General features: G+C 42.1%; 1 protein-coding gene across 1 annotated transcript in view; it reads right to left on the bottom strand.

Moving 5' to 3' along the window:
• Positions 1–44: 44 nt before the first annotated feature.
• Positions 45–27,313, bottom strand: part of BASP1 (brain abundant membrane attached signal protein 1) — an 84,599-nt gene continuing 57,330 nt past the window's right edge. The window contains exon 2 of the mRNA XM_042462665.1: positions 45–1,818. Within this exon, the coding sequence (XP_042318599.1) occupies positions 1,081–1,809 (729 nt within the window). The 5' untranslated portion in view covers positions 1,810–1,818 and the 3' untranslated portion in view covers positions 45–1,080. The remainder of the gene's footprint in view (positions 1,819–27,313) is intronic.

The following is a 27,313-nucleotide window of genomic DNA, read 5'->3' as shown; positions in this document are numbered from 1 at the left end:
AAGAAGAGTTCCCCTAAATAAATTTGCAAGCACTAACACTTAGATGTTTTTAAATTATTTAACTTTTATTACTGTTGCACCATTTATACAATTACATATAATTTCAATGCATCCATTTTACATTTTGCTTTTTTTTTCTGTTTGTTTGTTTGCTTTCCCAATGAGTGGTGTGTTGGTGTCTGTGACACAGAATGGAAGAGAAACTGCAACTGCAAAAAACGCAGACTTTTTTTTTTTCATTTTCACTGACCAATAAACAGAACTACAGGTGCACCCAACCACGGACATGCATTAAACTCGTCATGAGAAATCTAGGAAGGCTAAGTAGGATGAGAATGTTTTTTTAATTTTTTTTTAAACTCCCAAAAATATTTGGAGAGGAAGAAGTATTGGAGGACTGGCATTGAGAAAAAATGTGGACAGCTATGTGAGTTTTGCCTGAAAGTTGCCATTCATCCACTGCATAAAAAATACAAAATGATAAAAAGGCTGCAAATTAAAAAAAAACCACAGGAAATACTGCTTTCATAAAGATCCGATTGGTGTGGCACTGACCCAGAGGGTAAAATCAATTACATTGTCACTCCCAAATCCCCTTTAGAGAAAAAAGAAGAAAGGAGAAAGATCAAAGGATTGGTGGAGTGCATTTATACAGCAGTTCAGGTACCAAAAAAAAAAGAGAAAGAGAGAGAGAAAGAGAGGTAATGCACTTTCAGACATCAAGGTTGTCATCTTATTTTAATTCTTGATTGAAATACAGGACTTTGCAAAGTTGGCAGAAAGTATATTAGCTATTTCCCCCACAAAAATACTATTTGGATTCCCCCGCCACAGACACAGCCCCTTCCCACCCCATCTTTCCCTCCCTCCCGCTCAACTTAATGGGACAATCCATTTATTATTATTATTTTGTAATTTCTTTCCTTTTTATTTTTCCTGGGCAATACATATTGTTATTTCAGATCTGAAACAAGTTAGTAGAGCTGAAAAAAAAGATAATTAAAAAAAAAAGACACAGGTTGTTTAAGTGGTTAATTTTGTTTTGTTTTTGTTTTTCGTTTTCCCCATGGACTGTCCAATTTAATCTTTCACTGCTATGGTTTGATCCGAATTAGTCGCCGGAGCTTCAGAAGGTTTCCCTTCCTCTGGTGGGGCTGCGGGCTCTGAAGCCTTAGGAGTAGAACTAGGTGCTTCTGTGGTTGCTGGGGTCTCCTTGGAAGAAGGTGCAGCCTCGCTGCTGCTAGGTTTTGAGTCTGAAGCTGGGGCCACTTCACTTTTAGTTTCTTGGGCTGCAGGTATGGCAGGCGCCTCAGTCTTTTTGGCTTCTCCTTCCTCCTTGCCCTTGTCATCTACTTTACTAGTAGCTGTGGCTTCTGAAGGCTGGGAAGCTTTTGCATCGCTGCTGGGCTCTGAGGGCTGTTTAGGCGCTTCACTGGTGGCTGGAGTAGCACCAGAACTCGGCTCCTCTGGCTTGGCTGCCTGCTGCTCATTCTTCGGAGGCTCCACCTTGGTGTCGGCCACAGCCTCTGGCTTCTCAGGTTCTGGTTTCTTGGGTTCTTCCTGGCTTGCTGCTTTCTCTTTCTCCTCTTCTTTTTCTTCTGTCTTGTTGGCAGCCACTTGAGCATCTGACTCGGCCTTCTCTTCTTTGCTATTCTCCTTCACTTCTGTGGTCTCTGCTGTGACCTGTTCATTCTCTTTTGGAGCCTCCCCTTCCTCAGCAGCAGCCCCCTCAGCCTTCTTGTCCTTGTCTTTGGCCTTTTCATCATTCACACTGTAGCCCTTCTTCTTCTTGCTCAGTTTGCCTCCCATACTGGAGCCCTGGAAACAAGAAACAGGAGAAGGTTACCCTCAAAATAAGACCGTTTTGTATCAACCTGGAAAAGAAGCACACAGCAGAAGGTCCTGCATGTGTCTCTTAAGAAGTCAGCCCCAATGAATTCAGTTTGGCTTACTTACAGATAATGGGATACAAGCTTGCAACCTAAGTGAGTCTGTTTTCCTCACACATTAAGAAGAGCAATAATGGATTTTACTACAATGAGAAAGTGAGAAGTGGATTGGATCAGGATGCTTTCAATCTTTTGAGATCAAAGAGACACCTTAGGCAAGATTAAGTTAAGTCTCAACTGATTTCAGTTTAAGCAAATGTTGTCTGGAACCTGATCCCATTCCTGGAATTTTACACTTGAAAACATATCTGTTCTCAAGAGCATCTCCCTACAAGCAATGGTTCTCAAACTTTGGTCCTCATGATGTTTTGGACTTCAGCTCCCAGAATCTTTCTTCTTTGACCACACTGATAGAAGGTTCTGGAAGCTGAGCTACAAACCGCCGAAGTATCAAAGGTTGAGAAGGTAGGTTTGTTACCTGTTTCACTGTCTTATGTAGTTGAATGAAGGTGCTATGACTGATAGAGGTCTATAGACCACCTCACAGAACTCTTAGTGATAGTGAAAGCTACGTTTAAAATTTACTTTAGGGATGGGTAAATCTGTCAGTTTCATTTTGTTCTCCTGTTTCAGTTTTTCAAAAATTATGGCAAATTCTGTTGTTTAAAAAATGAGTAGAAAGGACATTTCCACCTGTCCCTGGTGTACATAGCTAGCACTATCTACCTAGATAAAGTCTCAGGATGTTCCTGCTATTTAAATGCACCTCTTTTTGTGGTTTTCCTGGTCATCTTCCACACACCATTCAAACTACCCCACTGGGAACTTGTAGACCTCCAGATACAAACTGCTGCAATTCCCACCAACCTTTATTACTTATATTCTAGTCTGAAAATGTCTGGAAGCCCACATGCTTCCCAGCAATGACTAAGAGGAAATTAACATTCCCCTTCAGTTACCAACAATAATATGAGGAATTACTTACTGTTATCTAGGAATAAATGCATGCAGTGGCATTTAGAAAGCACTATGCAATTTCCCCATCACCAAGAAATATAATAAGTTTTATGTACCTTCTTTTTAACCTCCCCCCAAATTCTAAACAGGCGTTTCTGGAGCAGAAATCTCCCTATGCGTCACACATTTCACTTCAGGCAAACAAGTTTTGCTCATCTACTTCAGATATTAGTTCACTTTGAAAGCTCGGACCTGGCAAGTCTGTGATAGCATTCAGACAGTCATCACAAAACAGGATTGACTGTGTCCTGAGTGCATCTTTCTTCCTCTCTCCCCTCCTCTTGTTTCACGTAAGCTTCAGCACACAGCTCCAGCCTCGTATTATGTGAATGTTCATTATTACACCCAGATTGACATCAGTTAACAGACCAGGCAAAAGAATGAAGAAACTACATAGCTTAGCTTCTAGCATTCACATGCTGTAACTATAGCAGCTGGATAGTCACGACCTATATATGCACTAGACTGAGGGCTGGTTCATACATACTTGTACCAAGTATCCTATAACTCTGGGAGAGGAGCTTGTGGCTTTTTCCCACCGTCAGGTTTGTCCATCCACATGACGTCAGAGGGCACTGTTCTCAAGTACTTGGGAAAGTTGCTATTTGGGTTCACATTTCCCAGAATCCCCCATCCATTATGGCCACTGATTTTTGCTGGCTGAGGGATTCTGAAAGCCTAAAAAAGTAATGTTTCCCAGGTCCTTCAGCACTCACAATGAAAACAAGAGTTACCACACTTTGGCTCCCCCAAAGAAAAGTAATGAAGTTTTCTTGAGAGCCTTTCAATTGTGCACTCCCTGAAACCAGCATGGGTGCTATTGTTGTGTGCCTTTATGTCATTTCCAACTTATGGCAACCCTAAGGCTATCACAGGGTTTCCTTGGCAAGATTTGTTGAGAGGCAGTTTGCCTCTGCCATCCTCAGAGGCTGAGAGGGTGTATCTTGCCCAAAGTTACCCAGTAGGTATCTATAACTGAGTGGTGATTCAAAGCCTAGTCTCCAGTGTCATGGTACAATGTTCAAACCACTATACCATGCTGGACTCTAACATGCATGCTACACAAGCCCTAAGGAAAGACACCAACCTCACTTTAGTCAGAAGTACAGTCCCAGAAACATAATAACATTATAACCACCCCATTTCTCACAACTCACTCATGTAGGTCACTGTGCACTTATTATATAAAGAAACCAACACTTTCATGCCTATCTAGTCACATTGCACTTCAGAGCAGTTTTGCAAATCAGCAGGAACAAAGATTTTAAACAATGGCGAGAGCTATAGTTGCTTCCAGATAATCCCCAATTAAGCCTCTATTTGTTTGCTTGGTAATGCTTGGATAACACAAACATGCTTTTGTTTGATGTGCCTCGTCCTCTCTTCCAAGTATTTTGCTTTTGACATGACCAGCAAAATGCTGGTCATTATGATGGGGACAGGAGATGGAAGAGGAAGCCTAAGAGGCTTTTTATCTCCCCTATTTCAAAAGACAGGGGCTCTATCTGCACACAAGAGACATCTTGCCCCACCGCAGGACCAATCTAGTCAGCCTAGGTTGGCAGGCTGCTTAGTGTCAGAGGAACAGGCATTGTCACCCCTACAACAGTGCCCCAATAAAGTGGAGCACTTTAGCCTTGTCTGTAGAAGCAAAAGCAAACCATGCACTGGATTGAGATAAAGGATATGGAACATATAGGAACACCATTAGGATGTAGCCACAGGGGGTGGGATGAAGGCATTGCTCTCCCAAACAACAACTCTGTCCCTCGAGTGAAATTTTCCTTCCATCTCCAAATGTCTAGCATTGCAGAGACTGATATATCAAAAAATGTTCACATCTAGAATGTGTATGTATTACAGTGCTTCCATTCCTTTGGGAGTGCTGGTGGCGAAGTGGTTAAATGCCTGTACTTCAGCCATTCATAATCACAAGGTTGTGAGTTCGATCCCAGGGCTCCAGGGTCAACTCAACCTCGTATCCTGCCATAGGTCACTAAAAGCTTGTTGGGGGCAATTAGCTTAAACATTGTAAACCACATAGGTAATGCTTAAGTGCATTGATAAGCAGTACTGAGATGTACAGTCGGCCCTTCTTATACACAGATTTTTTTTATCCACGAATTCAAGCATCCATGGTTTTAAAATGTTCAAGAAAGAATAATTTTCAAATATCAAACCTTGATTTTCCAATTTTTATAAGGGACACCATTTTGCTATGTCATTATATTTAATGGGACTTGAGCTTCCACGGATTTTGTTATCCACAGGGGATCTTGGAACCAAACCCCAGTGTATAACAAGGGTCCACTGTACTTGCTATTGCTATTTGGTAACTCACTTTGCCTGTCTTCTTTGGAGGCCTGAACTATTCCTCATGTAAACTGAAGTGTTAAGTCATTGCAATGCTAGACATTTAGGGGCTGAAAGAAATTTAATGGGGGTGGGTAATATTAGGAAGCAGTCACCCTATGGATTGTGGCCATCCCATTGTGAGTCTTCTGTTTACCCCCCCCCCTTACTACTACTAAGGAAGAGAGGGAAGCACATAAAGACTTGCAACACAATGACCTTATTCTATGTGCTGACTAAGTACAAAAACTGCAATGAAGGAGGAGGATCATACACCACGGAAACTATATTTTCATAGTATTCCCATGACTAATGTAACACATGCCTCTGCTGTGAATTGACATAACTTTGAAGAAATTTTTAAATAAATATATACAAATATTAAAAGTTGTCTTCCACACTTTTGGGCTAAGTATCCCAGTTTTTTAACTAAAAATTCTAGCCTTTTCTAGAAGATAGTTGTTCTTTTAGTTAGCACTACTTAAGCAAGAGTCACATTGGGAGACCAGTCAAACAAATGGTCAAAGGTGTTTACTAACAAACTGGCTGCATATTTTTTAACTAAAGACAAATGTTTTCAAGTCTTCTGTGTAAGTTTTATTTATTTTTAAAAAATGGTAAGAAGCAGGAAGAATTAGTTCTTTTTCTTCCCAGAATGAATCAGGATAACACTTGCACATAACATATCCTGGAGTAGCTGTCTTGGCCATACAGCAAAATATTGTAAGCTTCACTTACAAACTTCTCTCTCCCCATCCCTTCTGTAACTCTCTTTTCAGAAGGCTTCTGCTCCATCTCTGTCAAACTGCATAACCCATGCTCCTACTGTTCATGTGTTATAACCGTTTGTAATGGTTTTAATAGTCTGTAAACTGCTTTGATCTATGGAAAAGCGGTATACAAATAAAATTTATTATTATTATTATTACCACTGTAGGCATATCAGAACATGAACCTAAGAAGCAGGAGGAATGGTGAAGCAAATGGAAGCAGGAAATCATAAGAGTGGCACAAATGACTCGATGGCTATGAGGGGAACAGAACTGTCCCATGATCTAGCTGAGTGCGAAGGAGGTGGATTCTAGCCTTTTATAGAAGATAGTTGTTCTTGTAGTTAGCACTACTTTGTCCTTTGCGACTGTTCTTAAAATTGGAAACAAGATATATAACTTGAGATAAATTCAGCCATTTGAAGGATCCTCCCTTCCTTATTTAACAGATCAAATGCCAATCCCAACACATAGAAGGGTCAGGGAGTGAACCTAGAACTCTAAATGAACAAACAAGTGCTCTTCCACTGTGCAGTGGCTGGTGGCACTGTGAGCCCTGGAACCTACTACCCTCCTGGTTGAATCATCCTGCAAGGGCCACCTTGCATAGATGGACAGAGGAAATTCAATGTTTCTGATAAATAGTAAAACTCACAGGAACACATGCAAGGTTTTTATACCACTCTCCTTGTCCCCATAGCAAGAGGTAGTTATCAAGTGCCACAACAGAGCTAATTATTTTTGCTGTGGTAAGGCATTGTTCCAACAACCATGGTTAGAGCTCCCTTTCCCCACCACATACACACCACTTTGGTTGTAGGAATGTTATCCATTTCAAAAGGACTTCATCAGAGAAAGTTCCCAGTACATAGTGACCTGAAGGAATTTATACAAAGCTGGCTAAAGCACTTGGTGAGAAAGACCATGGAAAATTACACAAAGCATGGCTAATTCTGAACATGCTGGGAGGGCTCCATTTCATTACAACCAAAGCAAAACTGCATTCACATCGATGTAACAGTAAATAAAACTAGCTTGTTGAATATTCGCATGACTCTTTTGCTTTGAGGGTTTGTGTGTAAAGCCAGCTTTTTCTATGCAGGCTTGTTAGACCTATGGTATATTCATGGGCTTGCCAGGCACAATAAAATGAAGAAATTTTTGTTTGTCACTAAAGCAAATTAAAAAGGTTCCTCAAATGAAATACTATAATCCCTGAAGAAAGGCTCAACTAAAAATATAAAACAATGGTAATATAAAAACCTTTATTGTGACAAACAAAAAATTCTCAAGGTAGTAGGCAAGCTTCCAGGTTCACTAGAGCCTCGAAAAACTAAAAAGAAGCTCGGCCATTGTAACCCTCTCATGTTTTCCTACCACTTCTTCCATTTCCCCCCTTCATTTGAAGCAGGAAAGATGAAATCATATTGCCTTCTATAACTTTTCATACTAGGAGTCTTCTGACTGGAAGCACCTGAAATCCATGCTCTTCTTACCTGGCTGGGATCACTTGGCACCTGTCAGCCCAAGCATTAGGAATGATAGCTTTTGTAAACAATCAGTGACACAAATACAACTGAATAAAGGGGCTGGTAGAGAAGAATGATTTAACAATGGCAGAAAAACGGAAGAGTAATCTAAATCTACTCTGTCTGAAATTGGAAAATTAAGAAATACTTTCTTCCCCATGGCAGTTCCCTGACTTCCTTTTTTTTTCTTGTTCACTCTCCCATAGCAGGTCTGTCAGACAACATTTCTCCATATCCTGTTCTATGGTTTCATTACACATTATTTTGTCCTCCCCTCCCCTTGTTTCCCTCTTGGTCTTCCTTGTCATTTGCTTTCCAAAATAATCACAGCCAATTTGTTCCACGTAGTTCCCCCCATTTGCCCATTCTGCTAACTGATGCCCCCTGTCCTTCAGAAGATACCACCCTTTGAAGTCACAACACATCCCAGTTTCTGGAGCTTCTATTACAGATTGTCCGAAAGAAGAAATCAGACTCATTGGATAAGTGGACAGCATTGTACAAATCAAACATTATTGTTATCATCATGATTTTATCATCATCATTCCTACGCCTGCAAAATATTTGTTGTTTATTGGTGTCACTGCTACTACTATAATTAAGACTATTAGAGAGAGGGAAGGTTTCCCAAAACTGATGGTTAAAAAGGAAAAAAATGTGACCAGTGGAAGGCACTGGTTAATGGGAGCAATGCATTAAAAACTGGGGTTGGAAAAATTTATTTTTGTTTAGAAACATCTCTTAGGTTAAATTACAATTCCCATGTGTCTAAATCAGTGCTTGCCAAGGTGTTTAAAAGGCACACGAAAAAAAGGCAAAACAATGAAGGGGACAGAGGAATTCCTCTACGAGGGTAGCATACACTGTTTAGGAGTTGTCTAGTGAAAAGGAAAGATCTGATAGTACAGTATAAAATTATGGGAAAGGGGTTATGGATTCTCCCTCTCTCATGATTCAGGAGAATGGTGGAATATATAGGACAGATAAATGAAAGTATGTATGTCTTCACACAGTACATAGATAAACTGTGAAATTGCTGTCACAAGATACAGCGATGATCACCAACATGGGCCCAATCTACACACAAACCAAAAGGCCCATCCCCTTCCCCTTTTGGTGTCATCTTGTTTGAACACTGCATGTCCCAAACCCCAGTTCTGGTGGAAGCAGTTCACACAACATCCAACACTCCCCACACCAGAACTGGATATAACAATTTTACCACAGATTATAATGTTATATATTTTGTTCCATATCTTCCAGTTAGATTTAGAACCCTCCATTTCCACATTGAGGAAGCTGTCTGCACAGGCACCCCATTGAGCTGTCTGATGCATCTGTTGCTGCTGAAGCTTGCTTGTTCTGAGGTCAGAACAAAGCACCCAGCCATGTGGCTGGGCCCTTCATTCTGATCACAGAAGCTGGTGGCCCGTGGCAGCAGATGTACGAGGCAGTTCAGCGGGACATCTGTGCAGACATCTGCCATGGCATGGGAATGGAGAGCCAGGTAATGGGGGAAGGTTGGGCCAGCTGCAGGGCCAGAAGTATCCTGGCCTGTGCAGACACGGCCATAGATAGCCTAAAAAGAGAAATTAACAATTTCATGAAGGATAGGGTTACCAATAGCTGTAGGCCATGATGGATATATATTCCATCCAATCCCAGTACAGTATGGCTCTGAAAAGTAATTGTGGGGGAGCACAACCAAGAAGATGCTATTGCACTCATGGTCTACTTGTAGGTTTCCTAAAGGCAATGGCTGGCCATTCTGTGAATGAAAGGCTAGACTAGGTAGGCCTTTGGTTTGATCCAGAAAGGCCCTTCTTATGTTCTTATGATATACTGTGACAGATGTTGTTAGATCTGTGCAGGAGCCCTGGTGGCACAGGTTAAATGCCTGTACTGCAGCCACTCACTCAAAAACATAAGGTTGCAAGTTCAATACCAGCAAAAGAGATTGGGTCAGGCTTGCATCCTTCCAAGGTAGCTAAAATAAGTACGCAGATTGTTGGGGGCAATTAGTTTACAGTTGTAAACTGCTTAGACACTGTGAAGTGGTATGTAAATGAAGCTGTTTGTTTGTTTGTAAATAATTTTGTCTTTCAGATGGACCAATATGGACAGATCCCTTGGTTCATTGATTCTCCAGGAGCAGCATTCTATTTGCATAAAAGCCTTCACTGGCAGTATGTACTTTATGTATGAGCATGTTAATAATTAATGTGAGTATTTAATCTATTGTATATTATCAGTATTGTACTCTTTGCATTGTACTCTTTGGCCCAAAACACACAGGCAAAATGACACAGGTTTAAGCCACATTAGAGGCATGCCATTTATACAACACACACCCTGAACACGGCCAGAAGCTGCACTGAGGCTGTGCCAATGGAAAAAAACTAGACCAAAAAGGAGCAGATATAATCTGCTCCTGCTGGTGACCCGATTTGGGACCCATGCAATCACCACAGTCCCAGTGTGATCAGTGCCACAGCAGCCTCACACCACTCCTTTGGGCTTGTCTACATGACCCCTTTGTTAAATTGTGTGTCTGTTTTAAACCATTGAATTGCAAACATGTAAAATATACACCCATGAAGACATTTAGACCTAACTTGTAAAAATAAGTCTTGAAACCTAATCCTATGCATATTAATTGGAAATGAACCCTACTAAACTCAAAGGCGGTTAAATCCAAATAGTTATGCTTATGGCTACAATTTAGCCTGAAGTCCTAATGTTACTAGAAAGTAAACTTGCTGGAGACAGTGAACTTTATCTCCAAGTAAACACATACTGTATGGGAGCACTTTCTGGCAAGCCCATCCAAGTTGTTTAGCAAGTCTCAGTCAAGAAAAGGCAACTGTCAGAGTGGTAGTTCTTTTTTGCATTCCAGCTTCTAGGATGCTGCAGTCAGCAGTACCAATGGCCATGCTAACTGAGACATTTTGGGAACTGGAGTCTAAAAATATAATATCCAACCTCTGGAATGGAATGTGCAGAGACAGCCTTGACCGTGTTCTCCTAGAAGTGGAATTAATCTCTGTAAACCCAATTTCCTATAAACTAGACTTTCGCTGAGCCCTCCCCTTGTATGTCTGACTCCCATACACGAGCCAAGAGACACGTAAGTACATAGGAAGACCACAGTCTCTACAAAAGCTTCTATGGCATTCACATTAAATCAAAGGGAATTAAAGCCAGAATCCTCTCACACAGAGTGGTGTTATGCTAGCATAAGTACATTTGGGAGGGGGGGGAGCACTGCACAAGGAAGTATCCAGTACCTCTTTACACCTAGGCTGTTCAATGGCTGTTTGATGGTGCTGAGTGCAGCTCTATCTCCCTCCCCATGCAAAGAACCACAAATTGGCTAGAGATGTGTTAGGAGAAATCTGTAGCACCATCATCCAACTGGCACCCATCAAACTCACAGACCTCTGGGTAAGTACGCTGGGAAGATTTTACACTTCACCAGTGTTAAAATCAGATCATGGCTTAATAGCCCTTGTATTTTGGCTTGTTTTGGAAGGAGTCAGAAGGAGCTAATGTTTCTAGCTCTTCAGCTCTCAATCAGTTCAGATCATGGCCCCTATTCAATATTATTTTTTGAGTGTGAAGTTTAGAGGGTGAGCACAAAAATCATGGTGCAGTATTGGCAGAAAAATGCTGAGACTTTCCTGCATTGCAACACTCCCAAGGCATAAAATCCCACTCCTCCAACCAAGGAAAAATATGAACAATAGTTTTGCAAATGCTCAGAAGCTTTACTGCTTACAAATGTGTGGAGTATTTCCACTTGACAACCCACATTTGCCTTGGGCTCTCACACTTGTTCCTTCTGTTCACCCTGTCACACTTCAGTAGATTGGTCCCTCCTGTCCAATGCTTATAATGTGAGGGTGCATTACATCTCTTGTTCCACATCACAATAGTAAGGTCCAACAAGGGCTGCAGAATGGCAAAATGAAAGGACAACTATTCATCACACAAATGATCTTTCTTCCTTGTGATCCATCACTCCTTATTTTTTGTTGTTGTTGTTAACTGCCCTTGAATCATCCCAGACTCATGACAACCCTGTGCATGGAGCATGTCAAAGATTCTTTGCCTCTACTGCACTACTTAGGTCCTGTAATTTCAGGCCTGTGACCTCCCTGGTTGAGTATAACCATCTGGTGTGTGATCTTTCTCTTTTCTACTGCTCCCCCCTTTTTATAACATTATTGTCTTTTCTAATGAGTCTTGCTTTCTCATGATTTGACCAAACTATGACAGCCTCAATTTGATTATCTTGGCTTCCAGGTATGTTTCTGGCTTTATCTGCTGAAGGTCCTGTTTGTCTATTTGGCTGTCCACAGTATCCTTGGTACTCTTCGCCAGCACAAAATCTCAAATGCATTGATTTTCTTCTTGTGCAGCTCTCGCATCCATACATGAGGATGGAAATACAATGGCTTGGACAACTCTGACTTTAGTGTTCAGTTGTATATCTTTCCTCTTTATAATCTTTTCTAGTCCTTTTGTGGACCTACCTGCCTAGGGAGACCAAAATGGCCCCTTCCTCGCTGTCCTTCTGCTGGCAGGTTAAAACCTTCTTATGCAGACAAGCTTTTAAAATTGATTTTTTTAAAGGACTGGCTCAGGGTGTTATATCATTTTAATCAGTTTTATCTTCTTAACTGTATTTTATTCTTTTTATAAGCAATCTATTTTAATATTGTAACAATTTAATTCTGTCTTAATGTACCACTTTTCTATGTTTTTAATTGTACTGTTCTTTTAATATTGTGAGCCACTCTGGATCCCAGTTCCGGGGAAAGAATGGGATACAAATAAATATAATGACAACATAATAATAATATTGTTTCAAATAATTTTGTGCATGAAACAAAGTTTTTGTACAGTGAACAATCAGAAAACAAAGGTGTCACTGTCTCAGCCACCTAGGTGGACAGTTCTAGATTTTGGAGGATAAGCGATACTCAAAATGCAGTAGGAAAATCATCTTCATCATCATCACTGAGTGATGCATCACATGAAAAAGAGTGCTGCCCTTTCCATGAAAGTCTGTGCCATGATAAACAAGTTATTCTATTTTTTTCCAGTTATAACCCAGAAAATAACACACCACCAATGTTCTTTGAACACCATATGAAAATATATACTGTAAAAAGAAAAGGAAAAATAACAACAAACCTAACACTTCTAAGCATTATCTTGATTAAAAAAAAATCATAGTTAATATAGCAATGTTGGCTTTAGGATTTTATGTAAATGTCATCCAGAAAGAATCTGAATGAAATGGTCCTTTGGACCACTTGGACCAACATCACTTTGCTTTGTCGAAACCTTTTCTAAGCAATAAGACATTTTACAAAGAGGCCTGGGACTTTAACACAGCACGTTTACAATTACAGGATGTCCCCAGTGATTTCCTAATGAGATAAGGGCTTCCTTCCCATAACTGTCTAGAACATGTGTTGTGTTTTATAATCCAACTGTAGAATGTAGTCAAACATTTGCATCAATGAGATTTGTCATTTTTAGAGTCCCCTTTTCTTGCATAAGCTGGGTCCTCATTTATTTTGGCACAAACGGCTGAAATATAAGATAAGAGCATATCTTTCTTCTATAGAATAGCATGGATTGTAAAAATTAGCAATGGGATAACAGGTGTCATAGCAATTTTATCAGGAGTTCCAATCAAACCATGAAAGGGCTAGCAAAACTTATTTTAATCATAAAGCATTCATACAAGTAGGAGGTATGCCACACATCACTCCAGCATGCCATCCACCTAAGTAAGCCATTCAGTAGAGCTGCATGTATTTTAAAATTACATCATGTAAATGGGGTCAGAATCTTGCATATAACAGTTTCAAGTTTCTTTTTCTTTTCTTTTTAACATGTTTTGGAGACAGCAGGATTTTCAAGTATCAGGACTATGAAGATCATTTGAGTAGACATACGTGTGCACACAAACCCTGTCCTCATGAGACAACAGATATAGAACCAAATGGAAGGAGATATTTTACTTGCATAATTTATCCAGACCACACAATTTGAGTTACCTTGGCACTAAATTCTCATTCATTCATTATTTCAGGACTCAGACTATAAATAAAGGTTGGAGGCAATAGTGAACAACTTCTCAAATCCATACTAACAAAGGCAGCCATGTGATGACATGTCCTTCTTTAAATTGGTTGTCATGCACATTTTAAAGCAATAATAACACTTGTGAGAAAAAGAAATGACGTGGTTTGAAATTATGAAACTGTGATTATATGCTGAGCAGAGTAAGAAGATAGGCTCACAACAGCCAGATTTTGTGGCTTTCTGATGGACCCATGTACAGCATATGATGTCCACAGCCCAGTCATTACACACCTGCAATTGTTACCTCAAGATGTTTCCAAGTTTGAGCTACCTTGTTTGTTTGTTTACAGACAAAAATAGAGACAAAAATTTCCCATTGAATTTATTACATTTTTGTTGGTTATATTTTTTGCACAAAAGGGGGGGGGGGGGGTTAATGGTTACTCAAACCAAGTGTTCAGCCTGAACTTAATATGGGATTTTTGGTCATGATGTTTCCATACTGAGGCATGTTGTTACTGTGTCGTTTCTGACTTATGGTGACCCTAAGAGGAACCTACCACAGGGTTTTCTTGGCAAGGTTTGTTCGGGAGGGGGGTGCTATTACCATCCTTAGAGGCTGAGAGAGTGTGTCTTGCCCAAAGTCACACAGTGGGTTTCCATCGTTGAGCCAGGCATTCTCATTCACAAACATCCCTGCAAGTGTGGAGCACTTTTATACCTCGCAATGCACTAGAGTTCTTATTAGGATTAGAAAGTATGTGACTGAGGCGTTCAGCAACACTTTTTTATCTGCTTTGGCTAGCCCACACTCAGTGTTTCACTAGACACATTTTAAAAAATTCTTTCTTTACGATTTTGGATTTAAATTCTGAATGTGGATATCCAGCTGTGCCTTAAGAATGTTTATCTGCTGACAAAGTAAACACTATTTAAAAAGCACTTGTTTACAGAGAACATTTGAATAGGAGTGGTTGAGCAAAAGGAAGTTCAAACCAGCTTCAAGCCTCCAGAGCTAGCATGATGTTTCACAAGTTTGCAAATGTATAGCTAATATTCCACAATAAACAGTCACACTTCTATACTGCAAGCCATGAGACCATCCCTTCTCCGTATATGGTGTGCTGTTAAATTTGCCCCATGCGTGTTTTAAGGAAGAGTTTACACTGAGACACAACAGTTTCAACTTCACATTCTGTATTACTAGATTCTCAGTAGTTCAAAGCAATGTTGCTGTAAACATGCCATGGAAGATTTAGTTTTGTTTGAAGTGGCATTCCCATCAGAGATGCAAAATGGACTCCTCTTGCAACTACAAGCAGCAGTGGAAAAATCCACAAATCTCTTCCCACAGTTTCCATTCTAGAAATATTTAATTTCAATCATGGTTAGTCAATAAATGGAGTATCAGTTTATTGTACTGATTTCCTACTACCTTCCTGGGTTGTTCAAGATATCTTATGACTTTACAGAGGAATTATGTTTTCGAGTAGCCCGGCTTTGGACCTGAATTCCAGATCTGCATCTCTGATACACCATAAACAGGAGTGAGGAATCTTTCCTCCTCCAAATTATTATGTGATGCCCACAGTGCCAGCTGTTGCTGAAGGAAGCTGGAGGGCAAAATAATTGGGAAGGCCTCAGTTTCCACATTTTTTCTATCCTTGGGCCCATTCACACTGCAAAAATATAGTACTATGATTCCATTACAACTGCCATGGAAACATTCTATGGAATCCTGGGACTTGTAGATTGTTGAGGGAAGTGTGCTCTCTGGCTCAGAATTCTAAATACTTGAATACTCTCTGAATACAAATCTCAGGATTCTATAAGATATTGCTATGGTAGTTAAAGTGGAATTATAGTGTTATAGTTATATAGTATGAAAAGGCCCCATGTTTAATTCAGTTGCAATGACTTGCTGATTCCAATTCTGTATATGCTTGGACTTTCAGTATACAAGACTGGATCCTCTCAACATGACCCTGTCATCCATTTACATTCAATGAGTAGGATAGGATTTCTCTCCAACTCCCTTCCTGTGACAAAGCATAGCAGTAAAACAGAATCCTATATCCCAGGAATGAGCAGCTGATATCCCCACATGTGCACCAGCACCTTCTGATAAAACCAGAAGGAGATGTTCCCACTAGGGGAAACCCCGCGTTCTGAATCGAATCCAAGGAGTGGCGTTCATATTAGGATCCGATTTAAACCTAGAACGGTTCTAGAGCAACCCACAATCGTCCCCACTACAAATCGAATTGTAGAGCGGGATAAAAATTTAAATCGAATTTTCCTCATTTAACACGTGTTAAAAAAAAACACTAGGGTCCGACCTACGTTTTTCCATTGATTCAAGTTAGGAACCGGAGTATTTAAATAGGAACGGCAGCCTTTGAATCGGGTTGGATGGATGGGAGGAGCAGACTGCGGTGGGGGCTGTCCTTGGGGGAGTTGCCCTTTCTGTCCCCATCCGTCGTGGCTGTCGCCATTTTTTCTTCCCTCACCCCTTTGTTCACTGTGGTCTTTCAATAAGAGATAAGGATTATTTTTATTTTTTATTTTAATGGTTTACAGGCGCTTAATCTCTTCAGCTCTTTAAGCGCCTGCATCTGCAAAGGACTACAAGGCTTCTCCCGGTGGATTGCAACCTCCCCTCTGTGTGGGGAGAGCCCATTTCTAACGGAGGAGAGGCAGGAAGGGAAGGCTCCTCTCAAAGAGGCATTCCCTGCCCGCTTGGGCTCTGATCTCGCCCAGGCAGGGAAGGGAAGCCTCCTCGCGAGGAGGCATCTGATCTCGCCCAGGCAGGGAAGGGAAGCCTCCTTGCGAGGAGGCATCTGATCTCGCCCAGGCAGGGAAGGGCTCTGATCAATGGGGGGGGAGGGGGATAGAGCCTTTCTCCCTCTCTTTCTCAAACGGAATCTGCCTTCTCCTCCAACCCTGGAAAGAGAATCTTTGGGAAGAGTACTCCCTCCCTGCTTTGCCAGAAGCCTCCCCCATTGATCTCTGGGCTCTGTGAAGGGATTCTCCCTGGCTGTCTTGGGAGACATGAAGAGGGGATGCTGTCATGCAAAACCTATCCCATAGTTCCTCTGGAAAGAGCTTGGGTTTCCTAAATTCGCTTTGCCAGAAGCCTCCCCCATTGATCTGTGGGCTCTGTGAAGGGATTCTCCCTGGCTGTCTTGGGAGACATGAAGAGGGGATGCTGTCATGCAAAACCTATCCCATAGTTCCTCTGGAAAGAGCTTGGGTTTCCTACTAAATTCGGAGGGAAAATGTATATAAGGCTGACAGCACTTATGACGTTTGATCGTTTAAGCGCCTTGATTGGTTCATTTAAAAAAAAAAACGCCAAAAATACATCATTTCACAAACGGTCAATGAAATGGAAACGCTGACGAAAGTTAAATCGCTTCCAAATAATCCGGGTTAACGTTACGTCATTCTGACGTACTATTGATTGACAGCTCCAAATAAGGTATGGAAGAGAAGAATCGCTTTATTTAAACACCGATTTCATGCCAAGTAGGAACGCTTGCAGGTAAAAACTTCGATTTCAATAACCACATGGGAACGAAGAATAACGTGTTTCGGAACGCGAGATAACACCAGGGTTATTATGAATCGGTTTTATTAAAAACGTTGTATTTTAAATCATTTCAAATCTTAAGTGGGAACACCCCCGAAGTGACTACAGGGTTAGAAAATGGGACTCTGAGTTTGTTCTGTGAAATAAGGTGGGGGGAACTTTGTTTTATAGGAAAACAAGGTTTTCCTTGGAGATTCTGGAGGCATTTGTTGTTTGTTGTTAAGTGCCTTCATGTGGACTGTGACTCTATCATAGGACTTTCTTGGAAATATTTATTCAAAGGAGGTTCATTCCCTTCCTCTAAGGTTAAGAGGGTATGACTGGCAAAAAGTCAGCCAGTGGGGTTGCATGGATGAAAAAAGATTTAAACCTTGGTCTCCTAGAGTACTAGCCCAGCACTCAAACCTGTACACAATGCTGACTTCCTGGAAGCATAATTCTCTATTTATAGGAGGAGGAACTCTTTAGTTGATGGGATGGATGTCTGACTGGGGCCCAGAGAGAGCAGAAATATCCTTGGGGTCTATATGCATCCTGTGGACTCCAGAGTCTCCCACCACTGCTGTATCCACTCAAGAACTGGTCCCATTTCCTCACTGCAAGAATTTCATTACAGCTGCAAAAGAATTAAGTGAAAACATCAGTTCCAAAGTCAGTGGAGAGTACAGCAGGATTGACTTTTCCCACATCATCACACCCTCTGCCCTTCTAACTACCATTTCAACTAATTCTACTGCCAATCACAGCACAACATCAGAAGTGCCTAAAGCCCAGGTGAAAGAAATTCCACATATTAAAATCCACAACACAGAGTCATCTCACTCTGTATTTAACTGTGGATACCTAAAAGCATGGAAGTGGAGATTTTTTGATGAGGCAATTTATACAAACATTTTTTTAAAAAAAAATTAGGACTGTAGCACAAAAGCCTCTGGAACAAGCCTCTGGTAAAAATGCCTCCAAACTAAGGAGAACCAAGTACAAATAAACCAAGGAATTCTTCCTCAATAAAATTTATCTTCTCAGAACCTTTGGAGGTGTCCTATCTCACATCATCAGAATCCATCAGTAATCCTAGTTTCACTGCTGCAAGAGGTAACAGCAGTGTCCATTATATAGAGAACACAGGGTAAGTAATTTGCATTAAGAGAATGCATGCTGACAAGCCTCAAATACAGGTAAGCTTCAGGCACAAATGGAGGACAAGAGAGAGCCCAGACATTTGTGATGGTGAACACAAGGTACACCTCCCCACTTGTTGACACCATTGAACTAAAATGCATGATTCATTTTGCCCTGTAGTCTAGATGGTCACTGGAAATGAATTAGAGTTCTAAGATTACTTCTGCCAGTTGATGAGTGGGTACAGTCACAACTAGGCTTGCCATATCCCGCCCGTGGGCGGGACTTTCCTGGTTTTGGGTGGGTCCGCACGGTCCTGCCCTGGGTTGGCCCCGCCCCCAGGCTTTGTTGCAAAGTGTGCCATAGCGGTGGCGGGAGAAAGAGAGAGGCCTCTGTAGGACTCTCTCCTTTGGCGGGGGGGCTTCCCTCCCCTCTTTGGCTCCACTGGAGCCGAGGGAGGGAAAGAAGCCTCGCCTGCCGAGGCCAGACTTCTTTCCCCACCTGAGCTCCGCCTAGGGTTGCCATTCATCAGGACCTCCAAACCGGGAGAAATGTAGGACAAAATGTTCAAATGTAGGACACATTTTTTGTGTCCTGCATTTGAATAGGAGCCTCCGAGGCTTTCCCTCTGGGCCTGGGCCCCGCCCTCGGCAGAGGCGGAGCCCAGGCAGGGAGGGACTCCTGCCCTTCAGGGAGGCTTTCCCTCTGGGCCTGGGCCCCGCCCTCGGTGGGGGCGGAGCCTAAGCAAGGAGGGACTCCTGCCCTTCAGGGTGGCTTTCCCTCTGGGCCTGGGCCCCGCCCTCAGAGGGGGTGGAGCCCAAGCAGAGAGGGACTCCTCCCCTTCAGGGAGGCTTTCCCTCTCAGCCTGGGCCCTGCCCTCGGCGGGGGCGGAGCCCAAGAGGGAACCGCCTGCCCTCAGGGAGGCTTTCCCCTCTGGGCCTGGGCCCCGCCCTCAGAGGGGGCGGAGCCCAAGCGGAGGGGACTCCCCTCGTCTGGAATATTTCCCTCTGGGCCTGGGCCCCCAGCCCTCGGTGGGCGGCGGCCCAAGCGGAGAGGACTCCTCCCGTTCAGGGAGGCTTTCCCTGCAGGCCTGGGCCCAAGCGGCGAAGGGAAAGCCTCCGCAACTTGCATATCTCCCGGGGAGCAGGGGCAAACCGGGCCGTGACCGTGCGGCCATGCCCCAAACCGGGAAAGTCCCGCCCCCAGGCAGGATATGGCAAGCCTAGCTCCGCCAGCAAAAACGGAGCCCAGGCAGGGAAAAGAAAGCCTCCCTGGGTGCGGAGAAGGAATCCTCCCCTCAGCGAGGATTCTTTTCCCCCTGGGCTCCATTGGCAAAAACGGAACCCGGGGGAAAAGAAAGCCTCCCTGGGGGCGGATTCCTTCTCTGCCTGGGCTGCGTCCAACGGAGCCCAGGGGAGAAGAAATCCTCCCCTCAGCGAGGCTCTTTTTCAAATGTAGGAGAAAAAAGTCCTACATTTGAAAATTTGTCCTACATTTGTCCCGGTTTGGAGGTCCTGACTAATAGCAACCCTAGTCACAACTGACTTCAGTATTTCCCCTGATAGGGAATCCACAGACCAAAGATGAGGGGAACTTTCAATAGGAGAATAAGAAATTAGGCTGAAGTGTATAGAAGAGAAAAGCACTGAAGTGATTATTCCTTCCCTCCCCCCTTTTTTCCCACTTTTGCTCTTATTCAACAGCTTATTTAGACACATCATCTATCTGCTCCAGTTGCAATTCATTACTTGTTACTACTCACATGTTTCCACTGTCTCCCAAAAGCAACCAGGCCATTCCACATATTAATTCATTTATCACAGTTCCACCATGGAACGTATGACTGTATACACAGAGTAGGGTCACTAGAGGGTCCAGGGGTTGCAGCTGCACCAGGTGACATCACTGAAGGGGGATGACGCCACATAATGTGGGGGTGACACCCAATGAGTGCCCCCCACTCCCTGCTGCATACCACGGCATGCAGCAGGGAGGAAAATGGCCTGGCTCCTGAAGTAAAGCCACATAGGGCAGGGAGTTGGGAGTGGGCCCTTTTAGCTCTGCCCTAAGCCCTGCCCTCCACACCTGGGTGAGAGCCTGGTGCAGGACGCCGCTGTGGACACATTGAGAAAAAGAGGAAGATCCCATTACAGATGGAATGACTCAGTCAAGGAAGCCGCCGCTCTGAGTTTGCAAGACCTCAGCAGAACAATTGATGTGGTCACCATACACTGAGCCAACTTGATGGCAAACAATAACAACCTTGGATAGTACCTTTAACATACTCCTGGAAAAGTCTGAAGCAGATATCTCGCTCCACTGATATGGAAGCCACTAGCAGTTACTACTCCCTCACAGAACATTTTATTCTCATAACAATCCTGTAAGGCAGGTTAGGCAGAAAGAATGTGACTGGCTCAAGTCCAGCTTTCATGGTTGAACCACCTGTGTCTTGATTCAAAATTTTAATTACCAGACAAGGATACATTCCATGCCATGCAGACCATAAGCACTGACCAGCAACAGCCACTGGTTCTACTCTAAGGCTACAAAACACTTTTAGTTGTAGATGGCTCTTATATCTTTACAGAGAGCAATATAATAGCACCTTGTTAACCAACACAGTAGTGGTTAAAACAAGTAGAACATCAGCCTCTGTGTTTGCCATGCCTATTTCAAGTACACAGTTTAATATGAGTATTTCACCCAAATTTGAGCAGGGTAAACCCTCAAAGTCAAAGAAAAGCTTTTTTCTAACAGGAAATGACTGGAAGATCAATGTCCAGATCACTTCCTGCCAGAATAAGGGATTTTCCTGGTCATAAAATGGCCCAGGGAGCACTTTGAGGGTGCTAGGTGCCCATAAAAATGGGCCTGGGGCAGTCTGTGGACCACACTTTCCCCACCCCCAGTGAAAGCATCAGGTAGCTCATATGGCTAGATAGTTTCCACAATTAGATCATTAGATCCTCCTGCCAATCATTTTGATTGGCTCTGGCACTACACTCTCAGCTTTACGTATCTCTCTTTTCTTGGAAATCAAATCCATACCAATTTGTAAATTTGTATTGTAAAATTTAAAAATACTAATAAAAAAAAGGAAACAGACTATACAGTTAGATCAGTTTTTCAACAAACATGTTGTTAAACATATATACTCCTCCAACTGCACTATGGGTGCTTATTACTTCCATAATATGTCAGTTTCTTTCTAAACTTCCTTTTAAGTTTAAGAAATTAAGCTTAATTCCACACACCCCAAAAGTAGGTCTCATCTTGTAGCCAGTTCATGTTTCTTGGAAATTATTTCCCCCTCTTCTTTTTTTTAAAAAGTATATTCAATGGATATTATTCCTTGCTAAGTATACTTTGGGTACATCCTTTCAACATCATCCATGTCAGTTTCCCTATTTAGGCAACACCCGGGGGGGGGGGGGGGGGTTAAAAGATCCACAATGAGAGTTCATACTCCACCACATCCTTCCTAAAATAATCTACTGCTTAATACACCAAGACTTCATATAAGTAAATGGCAACAAGCATTACTAGCAAGAAAAACAAATGAGTTGCTGCTTAGTTTAATTTGTATTTGGACAATGTGTTAATTTCTGTAACCTTTTACAGCAAGTCATGTAATTTTAGTTGTCCAATGATCTAAAGCACTAGTTTCTTTGGGGACTGGTTTTTTTCCTTGCAAAATACCAGGGACCAGTGCAGTATTTGTGCTCATTGGCTACATTTCTTTCCTTCCTTCCTGGAAATTTGCCAGGTACCAGCAGCCAATGGCTCACAGACTGGCACAGGTCAAGAGACCACCACTTTGGATAGCAAAGGATACTTCCAATGACAGAAAGTTGCCGGTACCTTATTCAGGGCTCTCTCACCCCACGGGAAGACTGAATCTCCTGCACTACTGTTATCACTTTAACTTTGTAAAAATTAAAGACTGCAACATCAAGCAAAGATCTTTTGACAACACAAACAGTTCCTCTAGAGTAATGGTAGCAACCACATTAGAAGGTTTTGTCTGCATATGCAGGATTTCTGTTGGCTTTAGGTCAAGACAACATCTTCCTATAAAAAAAACTTAACTATAAGTGTTCTAGCCTGCAGGGGTCTCTTGGAGCCATCCAGGGACCTGACCTATATTTGCCCTGAGGTGGAAGGAAAAAGGGAAATCTGCATTTCTAAATGGATATACTCTGTTAAGGAAGACACAGGCCCCTGTTCACAAGACCAGAGAAGCACTGTTGATGACAGGGTGACCTGGAGATCTTTCATGCATAGGGTCACCATTTGTCAAAGTTGACCCGAAAGCAGCTAGCAACAACAATGTATAAGAGGGCTTTTGACATGACCTATATTGCCTGGACCTTTCCTGCCTGATCTGTCCCTTCCTACTATGCTTGCCTTGTCTGGACTTTCCCTTCCTTGGCTCCATCAGAAATAATCAATTTGCCAATACCGGTAAACCATTGGTGCCCAAAGAGCAGGACACTAGCACACTTGTGCTAGGCAGGAAAAGATGGGTGAATGGGCAATCCTTGCCCCCAGGTGGCAGATGGCCTCTGCATGTGTCAGCTGGTGAATCTGTTCTGAAGTTTATTCTGGAATTTAGAAAAAACATCCAAATTGTTGACTTCTTCTCCAAAATAGGTTTAGCCCCTTGGATAGTTCCTTTAAATTCTGAATTGAAACCTGGAATGAATTAATTCACCCATAGTCAATATACCCACCAGCTTCCACTGATCCTTGTCTATCCTAATTTGGCAAGTAAATAGCCAGGAGATCATCCCATGACAGGTGTAGCCCTCACCCAGTCAAGTCTTTCATGTTAAATAGGGTTCTATCTAACTGGAATGCAGGCCCTAGAGCCAATCAGGAGGCCCAGGGAAAGGAAACATAGGTGATTCTACTGCTTCATAAGCCATATCAGTGGGATGAAGGGCTGGTGACTCTGTGCCAAAGGACTAAGACACTGTTCCAAGGTGGACTGTTAACTTGCAATCCACTTCTCTCCCATAATAGAAAATCTTTTTTAGAAAATGAAGATTTTGCTAAATGTGGACTATCTTATATGAACTTTTATAGCATTGTTGACATAGATTTGCCTACAGGGGCAGTAATACTTCCTGGAATGAAGTACTGAATGCAGGCCAGTGCCAAATATATTTTAACAGGGAATTGTTCATTAAAGGCCTGTTCTAATATGACCAATTTCAGGGTTAGATAAGCTCTCAATAAGACAGCATGTTTGTGCTTGTTTTAACATAATATAGAGTCACCAGATCCCATCTGATCTTGGAAGCTAAGCTAGTTAGTACTTGGATGCCAGACCATCAATGAAAACCAGGTGATGTAGGCTATATTTCAGAGGAGGAACTGGCCAATCCATCTCTTGAATATTCCTTGTCTAAGAAAAATCTATGAAATACATGGGATCACTATAGTCTGAAAAGCAACTTGAAGGCATATGCACATAGAGAGATAAAAGTGCCACCACAGAGTCAGGAATCCTGAGAAGCAAGCAGAAGAAAAGATGCATAGTTTTACACTCACCAGCACCACCCACCCCCCAGTGACTCATACAGTACACCCTGACTACCTGCCCATTGCTGAACTAGGCTCATCATTTGTTTCTGGTGATGCTTATCTCATAGTTTAAGAGTGAGAAGGGATGCAATACCATACAGATCAAAGCAAATCTTAGCACAGAAGTGGTGATAAAGAAGTTCTGCATTCCTGAAATCAGACTAATCACATTCGCAAATTGCCCTCTGAGACTTGAGGGGCTCCTTTGATGAAAGGATGAGTTTGCTACAATGCTCTCCTTAGCCAAGGCCTCGGCAGTGTGGTCTAGCCATTTCTCAGTGAATCACCGTGGAAAGAAGATAAACGACTCAGATATGCTGGAATGCAAGCCACTGTGAGTAATGAAATGCCTGAGCAAGAGACTAACAGAATGATCCTAAAGACAACACATACCTATCTTGTTATCAGCTTTCATTTCAGTCTCTCTGCTACTCACATTTATTCTGTCCAAATGTGGGGCTTCACTGCATGACAATCCACAAAAACATGAATCTCTTTAATGAGATACATTGTCTTGAGCACATTTACGGTACCAATGCATGTCGGTTTATCTCAAGTGAACTGTTATGATTTCCCACAACAAATGACAAAATCATAATGTAATAAAAGTAAAAATAATTCTCTAATTCCCATATCAGAGCTGAGAAGAGAGAGGGAGGAGGACAAAATCCCTGGGGCCTAGACTTCTTGACAGCTTGAGTATCTGAGGACAAGGACAGTTGGGGGGGGGGGGACAAACAGTACATTACAAAATAAATTGTCGTAACTCAACAGATTAGAAAGAAGCTATCATATCTACAGCTAAATTTAGGCAGGATGGCCAATCACAGATCTTACCCTGGATTGAATGCTAGCTCTTAATGGCCTATCCCCAACTCTTTCATAAGGCTACAGATCATGTGCTTGCCTGGCAAGAGATGAAGGTGTTTAGATCTGTCTGATTGTAGATACTTATGGAATTATTACTGATCATATATATATTTCTACCCACCAAAACCCTCATAGCAATGTACAAGTGTTTAAAAACATGTAACACCATGGATGGAGCCAGGCTGACTCCCCTATTATAGATAGAGCCCTCTCTTATTATTGACCATCCTACCATTCATGGGGGTAGTACCTTTAACAAGTATACGCTTCGTAAAATTAACACAGAGAACTAGAGTTTGAACAGACTATGAGATGGAAAGCATTCTGGATCCTCACATGAATATTAAACTGCAGTTTGTAGAAGTAATGCTGATACAAACACAGCCTGAAATTTGCTCTGCCAACTCATATGCCCTTATAAGCAAATGCATGAAGCATAAGGCTATCTCCAGGTTCAAAGAACTACTGTTCTTCTGAATACCAGTTGCTGGGGATAACAGCAGGAGAGGTGTATGGCCTTCATGTCCTTTGTCGGCTTCCCAAAGGCATCTGGCTGACTACTGTGGGAGACAGGATGCTGGACTAGATAGGCTTTGGTCTGATCCAGCAGAGTTATTCTGATGTTCTTATCTTTACAGACTTGGCATGTTTTGCACCAACAGATACATCATGCCAAACCCACAAAGTGTAAGAGCCAGAAACATTCCCAGATAGTTTTTTTCTCCAAATGGACAAAAAAAAAACCTGTTGCTCTTTTGAAAAGAGGTCAGATATCCAGAATAGTATTATCTTGTGAAAGCGAAGCGGTATTTAAACCAACAGAGTTAAAATTTTTAAACTAAAATAACTATAATTGAATGACTATTAGGAATAATAATAATAATAATAATAATAATAATAATAATAATAATAATAAATTATTTGTATCCCACCCAAACAACGAGGAATCTGGGCAGCTAACAACAGTGGAAGTACAATAAAAAATACAATAAAAACAAACGAATCCCTTCCCAGCCCCCCCAACCTTATAAAGCAGACAGTAACAATAAGCAATATCAGTACAGTGGCAATCAACAGGAAACATAAGAACATTACAAATCAAACAAGGCTGATTAAAAAAAGCCTTTCCCCAACTCCACAAATGGCACCACAATGAAGATAGAATAGAGGGTATGCTTATCAGATTTACAAATAACATCAAATTAGGAGAGGTAGCCAATACCACAGAGGACAGGATCAGAATTTAAAATGACTTTAGCAAGCTAGAAAGCTGGGCCAAAACTAACAAAATGAATTTCATCTGGAAGAAATGTAGGGTACTAGAGGAGTAAAAATGAAATACACAGATATAGGACGGATGATATATGGATTGATATGCAAAGGGATATAGGTGCCTTAGTGGACCACAAGGCACCTACATATGTGAATTAGCAGTGTGATGCAGCAGCTAGAAAAGCCAATGTGATTCTAGGCTGCATCAATAGGAGTATAGCATCTAGATCAAGGTAAGTAATAGTGCCATTCTATTCTGCTTTGGTCAGGCCTCACCTGGAATACTGTGTCCAGTTTCAAGCACAACAATTCAAGAAGGATGTGGGCAAGCTGAAGCGTGTCCAGAGGAGGACAACCAAAATGGTAAAAGGCCTGGAAGCCATGCTCTATGGGGAGTGCCTTAGATAGCTGGGTAGGTTTATAGCCTGGGGACGAGAAGGTTAAGGGGGGACATGATAGCCAAGTTCAAATATTTGAATGAGTATCATATGGAAGAAGGAGCAAGCTTGTTTTCTGCTGCTCCAAAGACTAGGACATTGAGCAATGGATTCAAATTACAGGAAAAGATATTACACCTAAACATTAGGAAGAAAATACTGAAGGTAAGAGCTATTCGACACTACAATACACTGCCTCAGAATGTGATGGAGTCTCCTTCTTTAGAGGTTTTAAAGCATCAGCTGAATGGCTATCTGCTGAGAGTGCTTTGATTGGATCCTGCATGGCAAGGGGTTGGACTGGATGGCCCCTGTGGACTCTATGATTCTATGTCTTGCTCAAGATGTTGGTTATACTATTGCCCCTTTAACTATGTAGCAAGAAATTTCAACTAGTGGGGTCTTTCAGATGTTGTTTTTAAGTAAGATAATGTTAATAAATCAACTCACTTGCATCTTTCCATGTTATGTTGCTCAGACATGCTCACCAGCCCTGTGCCGCCCCCCTCAAGGGAGCTGGTGATCCCTGTGAGAAAACTTGGGGGGAAACGATCCTAGGTTAAGTGGATTTTTGGCAGCCCCCACGTCAAACCCCCCCCCTTGAATTGAGTGCATTTGGGATGCATGTGAACAACAAAGATTCAACCCAGATTCATCTCAGATTATTTTCACTGTCTAAATAACCCCTTGGTGTAACGTGAAAGAAACACTCATCCAGTAAGACCTTTATCTCTGTTTTTTCCTGTGAGATTAGCACAGCAGCAAATGC

Source organism: Sceloporus undulatus, chromosome 4, assembly GCF_019175285.1.
Source record: "Sceloporus undulatus isolate JIND9_A2432 ecotype Alabama chromosome 4, SceUnd_v1.1, whole genome shotgun sequence".
Classification (NCBI taxonomy): domain Eukaryota; kingdom Metazoa; phylum Chordata; class Lepidosauria; order Squamata; family Phrynosomatidae; genus Sceloporus; species Sceloporus undulatus.
The sequence above is the reverse complement of the archived record's forward strand: the minus strand, read 5'-3'. Positions and strand labels throughout refer to the sequence as shown.